The 11,627-nt window shown below is 42.2% G+C and overlaps 1 protein-coding gene across 1 annotated transcript; it reads right to left on the bottom strand.

Annotated features, from left to right (window-relative positions):
- Window positions 1-410: 410 nt before the first annotated feature.
- Window positions 411-11,064, bottom strand: LOC146181046 (uncharacterized). Its single transcript, XM_084577844.1, has 4 exons — window positions 10,930-11,064; window positions 6,069-6,122; window positions 1,979-2,030; window positions 411-584 (listed from the first exon to the last, which is right to left on the bottom strand). Exons 1-4 carry the CDS (start codon window positions 10,989-10,991, stop codon window positions 411-413), a joined length of 342 nt encoding a protein of 113 aa, XP_084433970.1. The 5' UTR covers window positions 10,992-11,064.
- Between the last annotated feature and the right edge of the window lie 563 nt (window positions 11,065-11,627).

Raw genomic sequence — 11,627 nt, 5'->3', positions numbered from 1 at the left:
TTATGATTTTCTTCACATGCGACGACTGAGGCAACAAAAACAGGCAAGACGGCAGCTGCAGCAGGGTATTAGTGCGATAGCAAAGTATAGCTACTTCAGCGAATTTGGTGATTTGCGAGGTAACTTTTTTTTCCTTTAAAAACAACGGTTATGCTTTCTAAAGTGGTGTTGAGCTATTACTGACGCTTTTGGGGACGCTAGAGAAGGCGATTAATATTCGTTTCATGTATATTCTTGTTTCGTAAAGGTGAATAATATTGAAGTTTGTGTGTATGCCACAAAACGAACACAAATGAAGATGGCTTTCAGAAGACTTTAATGATCCTAAAGCTGCCAAATTTATTATTGCCACTTTTTGTCCTCCAAACAGACGCAAGTAACTTTATCGAAATATCAGTTATTCCTCGTCCTTAGGCCAAACCTCTCACACCAGTCGGTGGTAGTCTATGGCGCCTGGGTCTGGGATTGAAGCCAGGAGGTAAAGGTTGGGTGGGATCGAGGCATTTCCCACTCCAACGGCGATGGCTTTCTGGGTAACAGCGACAATGGGATGGGCACTCCTCCGAGTTCCGGATCGGATTACACTGGTCCGTCAAAGAAAATTATCAAGTTAGATTTTGCAGGATGGAAACTGTTATGAGCCATAGCAACATGGGACTCGACGTAAAGCAGGTAAATCTTCGCGTCAAAAATGAAACACTTGGCTAAGAACTGTGAATAACTTGAGATATATGGTGAGAAGAAGCAATATATGTTTTTTTTTTCTTTCATTTGCTTCTTGTACCCAAACTGCCTGAAAAGTACACCGCTACTCTCTACGCAGCTAATAGGGGCGAAGATGGACATTATGCACATGATTTGCAGAAATGAGAGGTTAAAATTAAATTAGAGACGAATAAGCTTCTTTCTATTTTGGATTAGTTCAGGGTGTCATCTATGATGTTCTTTCGAACAGCTGCATGCGGACTTGAAAAATTTCACATTCCTTGAGCACCATCAATTTAAACGTGCTCACGGAAATGTAGAATACATATAAAAAAGATGAATAGAATAATTATCTTCATTGTTAGATATAAAGTATTCGAGTTATCTTGGTAGGTGTAGCTTAAAAACCCACGTCGAAATTTTCAAATACACTGAATTTAGTTCCAGTATTTCGTACTACAATGCCGATTCAAAGGCAATGAAAGTATGAGTATGGTTTCAAGAAAATGCATCTGCCTTTTTTAGAATATTAGTGAAAACCGAAACACCCCACCGCCTAAATATTTATATTCAATGAACTTGTACGTTTCTTTTCTGGCTAAAACCGCTAAATCTTGCGGTTTATAACCAGAAGCGAAGAAATTGTTACGAGGGGCTTCAATTTAGTGGAAACTACAATAATTATGACCAGCCTATGTTTTCAGGCACGCTTACATTAAGCTGCGCAAGAATGCATTTGTGTATACCATCCATCGGTGAGCCGGGAGCTGTAGCTTTTTGCGCACACCCGTGATTTTGGAATCCGTAGCTGACGGCTATGAGCCAGGGGTCTGGCTCTTACTTATGGTGGTATGGTGCGCAACTAATACAACAAGGAAATACTGAGAAGCGTCCTGTATGACAATCACTGTCAAGGTAGAAGCCGGGTCTCAGCTTGGTATTCGGCTTGAGAATGGGATGAACAGCAAATAGCTGTGATTCAATGTCGTTCAACGCAGCATCTCTCACAGACATTGTGCTGCTTCGAGATGTCAAAGCTGCCAAAATTTTCAGTATTGTCATTTAAAGAAGCTGCAATTTCGTTATTTTCTCAACAATTTATAAACTTCAGTACTGCACATCCTGCTCATCGGGTGGTAGAAATGGCCATGAACAGGCTTTCCTGGATGCTCTCAGTGACAGAGGCTTTGGAGGATTAATGCTGCCACTGTAGTTCAGCTGTGTCACTGCTCTGTCAAACATTACGAAAGACCCAAGTAAACTCGCATCTTACCGCTCTATAACAGCTAAGATGAGGGTAAAGTGGATGGCTTGGTCCCATTTGCCTGAAATATAGACGCAAAAATAATCAATTGCCAGTCGATAGGAAAGCGTAGTCATTTGCAGTTCGTAAAGCGCACAGGAAAACATTCTACCAAAATAAAAATACTACAGGGCACTTTGGACCACTAAAGTGCGATGAAGCGAAAGCCATTATAGCGCGGTGGATCGTAGCCTCTATCCCCCTCAAGTAATTTCCAGGTGGTCGAAATTACTCCGTAGACCTCCACTATGGCTCCTCTTCCTCTCTTTCCAGTTTTACTCCCACCTTCGCCCCCTTCCCTTACGGCGCGGTTGAGGTGTCCGCAGAAAACAAGCGAGACAGCTACTGTGCCTTTCCCTTCCTATAAATTATACACTTTTTTTTACGGTGTGAAACATGTGTCCACGAATAATTGTCTCAAATACTGCGCTTTTCCTATCCTGCAAATCAATTTGAAACGTCTCTTATGCTTGCTGTAATAACGCCTCCTAGATATCTGGGTCTGCTTCTGTTTGCTGTGGGGTGCGGCGCAACTCGAGGAAGCGGCAAATCAAAGTCGCCGCACGGGCGCCTGTATCAGACGCCCGGCGGGGTCAGCTTCGTCTACGCATGAATCGCCTGGTAACGGCGATGCACCTGTCGTGACGGTGCGTCGCGCGCCCCTTGTCGAACAAAACAAACATTTCATTGAATTCATCAAAGTTCACCGGCGTTCTATAAATCGATTACAGGAAAGGAAGAGCGCAGTATCTATCACTCGCGGAATTCCGCTATCATGCGGAAAATTATGAAGACAGTTTCACGATCCGGGGCGTGGCGCTGTTGGTAAAGCACTGGACTCGGGATCCAAGGGATGGAGGTTTGGTTCCTCGTTGAGACAAGGTTCATCAATCAATTTTTAACTCTCGCTATCGAAAGCGTTTCACCTCTGCTGACAACCTTCTGTCGACCACGTTGAGGCATTAAAGGCTTTCGCCTTACAATCACCGCCAAAAAAGCACAGGAGAGACCACGGAGAAGTGATTATTACCATCACTACGAATAGAAAACAATAACAATTATAACATGACTAGATTCACGGAAACGAACGAAACTCAATACTTCAAACCTTTACTGTTTCAGATCCTTGTGATATATGAGCCATGTAAATCATGCGAGAAAGCGCGCTGGGACTAACTGAAAAGACTACAGGGCTTTTTGGTTACCACGTCTGTAAAGAACTGCTAGCAAGAGCTGTCAAAATATTCTCTGATGTCTGTGTTATTCTGCGCTACCAAATACTGATTTCGATGAACACAGACTAGTACAACCTCCAACGTACGCCCACAAGTGTTGTTCCTCATGTTGAAGGCGCCATAGTCTCCTCGTGAGTTAAGATGGACTATTGTCTGTCGAAGCAGATAGACAGCCTTGCCCTATAGCTTTCCTAATCCTCGCAGCAGTGATGTTGCTTAAGGCCGTTGTTTTCTCCACATTAGTGCCAAAATTGTCACACAGACTGCGGTGACTGATGTTCTCACACACGTCTATGGCGATAACAAATACATTAGTACGATAGTCGTAAATAGCTCTTTTTCTCGAAATCCGGTGTTAGCGTTGTGAGCGATAGACGATTGGCATCCCTCTGCAGTAGGTAGCTCGCAAATTGTCATGAGTTAGCATTCAACAATTCTGAATGCAAGCGACGTTACGAGCCCTCGTGATACGGCCATAGTGGCAGACGATGCCAACTCATTTCGTCTTTCCAGCGACTCCTTTATTTAACTTCTTGAAGTTAAATAAAGGAGGCGCTGGCCTTTCAGAACGATGGATATGCCACGAGGGCGCGTTGGTGCGTTTTAGATAAAGAGGGGATCTATATGTAAGTCAGGTTGTCCTTCACATAATCTGGCATCTTATGACTGTATGCTTATTATTTTGCAGAATAACTGAGGAGTAGATAAATGTTTTGTGATTAAGTGAACACAAATTTGCGTGTATCAGGGCCGGAAAGAGGGAGCAAATAACGCGGTCACGCAATACATTAAAAGGCGTAGCGTATCTGGCGAAGAATCTTATCTGGCATTTGTGTTTTCGCATTCCTTTACTACAGCCTGTGAGAGGTACTTTTAATGTCTTGACCGTGAGACGTAGAGGTTTATTGGCCATTCAGACATTAAAACGCTGCAGTTTTGCTATAGTTTTGTCCATTAACAAGTTTTTTGAAGTCTTCCGATGCTGATGCCGTTGTATCCTGGTGAAAATTTTCAGAAGGCCACCGCACACATATTCGGAGTGGCAGTGTGATGTACGTGTAGTTCTCCTGCGTTGCTCCACTTTTAATTACTTCTATACTATTAAACGTATGTGTGGAATACCGGGGTCATAATGAGACAAGCAAAGTGCAACACTCGCTATAGAGTGACATGGATTATGCTGGAATGCCAGCTTGTTCGATATTCTTAGGGTGTCGCAAAAGGAACGCTGCCGTATCTGACACACTTTGAGCTTGTCTGCGTCATAAGGCAGCACCATCCAGCATACGGAAAAAAGAGGAAGGAGGGAACGAAAAAAATAAATAGCAGATAAATTCAGAATAATTTCGACGATCAGCAATCCTTAACTGCACTGACCTCACACCTTCAGCACTCGCGTTCAAACTAGAGGACATTTGTACAAACGCAGTGCCTAGGATGATGCCAACTGAAATAGGTGTGGCACAGGCCGGCGCCAGATTTGGGGAGTCAGCCACAATATGGGGACACGGGCGCTAGATGTAACTGGTCACCCCTTTTTTCGGAGCCCTTCTCTATGGCGCCGCTCTTTCTCTCTTCTTTCAGGCTCTCTTTCCTTCCTTCCTTTACGATATAGGCCAGGCGTTAGCCCAGAAGTGTGACCGATACTGTGTGTTTTCTTTCGTCTAGGCCAATTAACAATTATGCAAATAAGTGTAAAATCTGCGATAATTTTATACAGGGATCTCAAGGCACCGTTCATAATCTTTACTGCGTGTAACAAATTAGTATCGTATGAAAAATCCTACTTCAGCTCCCTCAATACGTAAATCGTATACACGCTAAACATTACACAATTATAAATTGTCCCTTACGGCGATCTTTTGTAAAAGAAATCCCACATAGACATTTTTCCGACGTAGTATGAATGAATGAAATTCCATGCCCGTAGAGACATTAACGTTAAGTAATTTAGCAAAAAGTTGGAAAGGTTTTTGTAAAATAAAATATCCTAAGTACAGAAGTATTTACAATCTACTTTATTGTAGGTATTCGAATTATTTATACTGTGATTTTTTTTTTCACTTTCTGTTGATCGATACCGCGAATCGCCGACCGGTTTGTAAATTCATTGAGGCAGTTTCGTTTTTTTTTTGTTAGTTTTTGTTCTATTGCGAGAATTATTTCGCTTGAAAGCCACTCTGCATGATCCTGCACCCTGTTTATGACGTTCTGTTTTGTTCTGTGTTGTCATGCCTTGTATTGTATTGACTCTACTTCTGGGGTCAAATTTTGGCCGGCAGTATAAAAAATATAATAACATTAATATTATATCCAGCTTTGTGTCTTATACAACCGAGCTATATCCCTCGACACTCGATTCAGCAGCGTTGAATTCGTCATTTTTATTTACTATGCTTGCACCAGGTAGGTGAAACTTTACAAGCAAAATGAATGCGCTCTACTTTTTGTAAAATTTTGAGATTTTTGTATGCAGATATCGATAGAAATAGTTAAATTTCAGATTCGCGTTACATTGTCGTTCGTAATATTTATGCGCTGAAAATAAGCAATTATGATCGTTTAACAATTATAAATTCTTACCCAGTGAAAACATAATCCTGCTGATATAGCATCGGCAGATATTTTGATTAATAATTTGCAGTTAAAAAAGTCCATTAGACATCTCGCCCTAAAATTGTTCCCTAGAATTTGCGAGAACGTTCTGCTAGCGGACACGAATTCGCATTTGTAACCAGTGGAAACGGAAAGAGAAGCGTTTTGCTCTTCATTTTATGTGTCATATTCGCAGAAGGCAAGGATAGGCAAAGCTGACAGAAACTCACCTTTTATTGCTTGACGGCCTTTTCTTCAATCCGCCTTTCTGAGAATATGATGGGCTGGAAAAGACGTCCACATTCGTGAGGCAGCTTCAGTGACAACGCTTTTAATTTTATTGAATGACATGCTCTAAACAAGGCCTAGAGAACAAAGAGTATTTAAATAACGAATAAAGCATACCACAATACTGTTTTCGATGATGTTTCTGCACAATATCTGGGAGGACTAAGTTGCGGCTTAATCTTACTGCGCTAGTGGCAGCGTTCTGAGAAATATCATTTCGCCAAAGGTTTTTCTTCATTTTGCTGTGGTTAGCATGCAGTAATTGTCAAAAGGATGGTCTGCAGTGTGTGATTGTAATTTATTGGAATATCTGACACTCATTATTTAAAAACGTTTAGGGCACACCGACTTGAGTGACGGCACGAAAGAACATAGCCAATGAAAGCGGAGGAGCACGCGATTCCAGAGGTCGGATTTGATGAATCTAATAGCATGGTGGCTAGTTGGGTAGGTACGGCGACCGATGGGGTTTTGTTTTCATCACGTGATAGGGGCACCATCGGCGAAGCCTGGCTCGCGAGCCCACCATGCACGACTGAAAGCACTCGCCGCACTATTTTTACGCGCAAATGAGTTAGTTGTAAACAAACAGCATTATGGGAATTAAAAAGAGACGTGGAAATATTACAGCGGAAGAAGTGCACAGTTTAAAGTAGTTTGTTACTTTCTCTTCATTTTTTGCGCCCATTAATTATGCGGTGACAAATACAGACGCCACTGCGTTACTTGACTTTTGATAGTTTTTCTTCAAAATATTGCGCGCCATCAATAGACCAAGTAAAATATATTAAAACAGTGATGAACTTTGATAGCGAATGAAGTGATTAAACGTGCAAGCTTGTTTTCGAACCCGATATCCAGCTGATATGCAGAAAGAGCAGTAAATGACACGCATACAATAACGTTTTTGAGATAACAAAGTCACACACATACAACACATGTGCCGGTGGGTTCTTCATTACCATCAGATATTTGTTTCGCGCGTTCTGACATCTTGCATTAGTTCTTGCACGAACGGTGGCTCCGGAATACCGACGCGCAGTGCTCCAGAAGCATCACTTTTTCCAGGCTGATACTCAGTCTCACTTTATCCGCAAGTCAAAAACGCATAAGCACTGAAATCTTAAATTGTGGCATGTGTCTAGTAACTGTGGGGATCCGCAAATCAACACCATCAACTGGACATGTGACCGATCACGGCACCTCGTTCACTTGTACATTAAACTATACTGCCTCGAACGGCATTGTCTCACGCAGGTCACGGTTGTCCTTTTTGGAAGCCTTCCTTATTTCGGGGGCAGCCTGTTGAATCCTTTGTCTATCGTTTGGCCAGCATCTATCTTCACTTGTAAGCTGGAGTATCAGAAGGAGAGAGGGCTAGGTATCTTTCATTAGTGGTGGGTGCGACTAGGGTGGCAAACAACGTTCTTATATATAGTGTTTGAGAACACCGTACTTCTATGACACATTTGTAGTCCCATTCGACAAACGTGGTGAAACTAGCGCTCTTAAGCAATGAAGTTCTTCTCTAGCCTCGGCACGCTGAAGAGCGAGCTCCCACCTTTTTATACCGTTCGGGATCCCGAGGCGTAGAAAACACCCAAAAGCCAAACTGTCGGTCGCTTTCTGGTTGCCGTTTAACGATATTTGTAGAATGGTGCGAAACAACTTGTCTGTTTGATGTCTTCATTCCAATGTCTCGTCATAAAGCGCACAGCGCCTGCTTCGCTACGGCGCTTGCCTACGAACTATCACCTATGACAAGAAGCCGGCAAAAAAGGTATTGTGTGGTATGCCAGACTACAAAAGTGTGTCTCCGAAGCTATTTCGTGTGACTGTGCATTAAAAAAAAATGTTAATAAACGAAATTTAGGTCAGCAAAACACGCTATTGAATGCGGAAAGAAACAGACAATGCGCCGAAAAGCGCAGAACAGCGGCGCAAGTTTTATCTTCAGGAATCCAAAGCAAGTGGAAGTACGCTTTGTACCATGGCGGTCGGCACTCCGACTAATATAGCCACCATACTAATAATGTACTCCTAAGCACAATCGAACGCGAATAATTAGGCATCCCTAATGTAATACCTCACTCCTGGGGCATTTGAGGTGTATTCTAAATAAATAAATTAATAACAAATATTTTTTCAAAATGCCCTAGTAAATTCTGGGTGCCTTTCCGCTGATGTTACTGTCCTATTGTTAATACAGAAAGGGCAGCGTTCAGGCGAGACTCTGAAATGACCAGTTCCAATTGATTGCTTTGTACGGTTTCGCGCGTCATGACGCAGGACAGTTGGAGTACTATTGCCAGCCAATCATCGGTCTGAGACATCTTTTGAAGACTGCAGAAGAGCTATCGTAACGACAGTCTGTGGGGATGTCGGATAGTGATTTTTTAAAGACAAATAGATTAGTGGTTTGAAAAAATAAAGCGCACTGTAGAATCTGCATTGGAGTAATGCGAAAGCACGGATGAAGCTTTTGGGTGCTTCTGGTTGCATCTATTTGCTTAATTAACTGCTTGTTTACCCATTAAAATCTTAGGTATTTTCAAATTACGCGCCAATCCCTTCCTCTGCTAATTTTCAGCTCTACTTCCGGTTCCATGACGTCGCATCCTATACCTCACATTATTCACCTCTTGTTCACCCATTTTAGTCTCTGGTACTTTCAAATTGCGCGCCAATCCCTTCGTATGCCATTTTTGTCGGCTCTACTTCCGATTGAGTGACGTCACATCCTTGACGTCATATTCACTACGGCACCCCCTTTTTCTCTTTCCGCTTTCACTCCCACCTTTCTCCCCTCCCTTACGGCACGGCTCAGGTGTCCGCAAAAAAAGTATGGCGGATTGTGCGCCTTTCCTTTCCTGTGAATCAGTTATTTACCAAATGAAATTATTGGCCTAATTATTTTTCTGCAGCAAAATTACGTCACCCTCTATCAATTGACACCACTCATTAACACTACCGCTTCTAAATTACTCACAATTACTGCTGCAGACACGATTTGGCGGACACGATTTTGCGGACACATTTTGCGGACACATTCTGCGGACAGAAATCTGTGAACATAGCGAAGTAATGTTTTCGCATTAATAATGACTCACGAGGCTCTTATATTTTCGCCGTTGCTTCCCTGCAAGAGATCACCTCATGCTATCTCTGTGCTTTGCCCCTAGTGGATCGCACTGTGAAAAATAAACCTCTTTTTTTTTTTGACTAACATTGATAATTGTTGTTGTTGATTATACTATAGGACGAGTTCCCCATTTCTGGCCTGCGATTGTGCAGATCGCGCTATAGGCGCGGCAAAGAGAGCGAACTGGTTTTTGCCACTGCAGATGCGGGCCAAGAACAGCTCTAGGTTATTTTCTCCTATTGTTAGCGAAGCACGAGTTGAATAACACTGAACGAGTACTTCGATTTGTCGAGGCAACCAAATGAGAATAAAGTCCCCAATACATCTCGCAATAAGTCTTGTTAAGCTTTTCATCTTGTAAAATGAAATGCTGCTTTTTGTTTGGATATAACGCAAGCGTGTCAAAATAATATAATAAATCCGTGAGATTTTCACTTGAAAGCGGCGTCGAAGAGACTTTGTGCTCAACACCCTTATGGTGTGCAGTAACAGGTGATTTATAGCTTTCAGCTAGTATACAGTCACATACCTCTACTGTAATTTATATAGTGCACTTTATTTTGCCGTCTATAATGCATGTTGGTAATTTCATTAGGCCGACCTATGAAGCCCGAGGATCATATACACACTATTAGTAACGAGATAGCCTTTAAGGTCCCGTCCTCCAGATTATCAGGCTTTGTCGGCGTTGCGGAAGAAAAATCACGGGAATGCGTCTGGCAGTAGTAGTTGGCAGGTAAGATGTCTCAGCACAGATTGATTTGTAGAATGTGTTGGTGATAATGCTACAAAATATGGCCGAATGAACAAGCTGCCACACAAGGCTTCTATTTTTAACGGGATGATGAAACGCAACGATGGAAATGCTACTTCTAGCACAGGAAGCCACGATCTCATGGCTTAGTTAAAACAGTGGTTTATATGCAAAGAGTGGAAGATCTGTAACTTTTTGGCTTCTTAGGACTGATTGTTAATAAAAATTGTTATGGTAGGGAGATACAAACACAACCATAGTGACTATGGGGTCGGAAAATTGCATGTTTCAACCAGGGTTACCAAGGGCTGGCACAGACACGAGGTATCAACCTACACGTCAACTGAGGTATTCCAGGTTTGTCAACCACCTTGAAATCTAATAATTTCTTGTATTCTCCTCAGATCTGCAGCCAAGAGCACGACAGCGTGGTACTAAGTGTGCCGGTAGAATACCGGAATAACAGGCTTTTGCAAAAACCTCTTCTGTAGCAAATGCAATAGCCTCTTCAACTATCGTAAATTATGTAGGAAAAGTGAAAACGTGAACTGTAGAACAAACATAAATAGAGCGATAGCTTGGGTCCCATCGGCAAGCTAAAGCGAACAGTATATGTTGTAAACTAGCTGCTGTAACCACAGCCAGCCAACCATCGTGGAGGCGAAGAGAAAACAGGGGAAGCGTATTCCTGTTTCAGAAAGGTTTCTGCATGTGCAGACCCCGTGGCGTTCATAATCAGCCACACTCATGTGAAAATTCTAAGACAATTTGATTTTAAAGGCCACGCAAATATTACTCTTATTCTAACACACCAGAATATCGCAGGAAGTGTCATATGGCGCCAGTAATCTGCATAAATTCAGGAGGCCTAATTTTTCACGTAATATTGGAAAAAGGTTTTACTTACACCAGTAAAATAATGAAGAGTATAAACAGGAGAACCTTTCCCACACCCTTGACCTGAGACATGGTGCGTCAGAGCGCTACAATGTGTCATGAACATATTTTCCTTGGTGCCCGCATACCGATATTTATGCTTCTTTACATCTCAGCAAAGGTCGACACTCATTAAAATAACTGACGTTAGCGCTTTGGAGTACTGCCAGCTTGCATAACACAGCTATGTATTATTTCCTATACTTCAAAAATGTAATTCCGTATTTCTGTTCTCGGCCCTCGAGCGACTGTGTTAGGCACATCATTTTAATATAGGGAGCGAGGCGAATTCAGAATAAAATTTGCTTTGAACTAACCACTCAGTAACAAAACGTATGAAGAATATTCGTACTTCTTTGCCTCGGTTCCTGAGTTGCATATACGCTTCTGGGAAGTCTATTTCCAGCTTAAGCGTCACCATGTTCACATAGTAGGAGCGGAAATTGCCCATGTACTGCGCGAGTCACTAAAAAGGTGGTTGAAATTATTAGGCGTTACACTACGGACGTTTTCCATAGACTCACTGTATTTGTTATGTGAAATCAAACTCCAAGCCAGATGTTAGCATGGAAGTAGTTGAAGAAAACATCGTATAGGATAAAATCAAAAGACACGATAAGCGCTCACTCTGAGCTCAATACAAAAAAGCGCATCCTGATACGAAATTGA

This window comes from Amblyomma maculatum, chromosome 8, assembly GCF_055883805.1.
Source record: "Amblyomma maculatum isolate TAMU_Amacu chromosome 8, ASM5588380v1, whole genome shotgun sequence".
In the NCBI taxonomy this organism is placed as follows: Eukaryota; Metazoa; Arthropoda; class Arachnida; order Ixodida; family Ixodidae; genus Amblyomma; species Amblyomma maculatum.
This window is presented reverse-complemented; position numbering and strand designations above follow the sequence as displayed.

What these genes read in the sequence shown, in the direction of transcription:
- LOC146181046 (XM_084577844.1), bottom strand. Translation starts at nt 10,991, where the DNA reads ATGTCTCAGGTCAAGGGTGTGGGAAAGGTTCTCCTGTTTATACTCTTC. An exon ending in AGGCCGTCAAGCAATAAAAG is followed by an intron (nt 2,031 to 6,068) that starts GTGAGTTTCTGT and finishes TCTATATTTCAG; the next exon opens with GCAAATGGGACCAAGCCATC. An exon ending in ATCTTAGCTGTTATAGAGCG is followed by an intron (nt 585 to 1,978) that starts GTAAGATGCGAG and finishes TTGACGGACCAG; the next exon opens with TGTAATCCGATCCGGAACTC.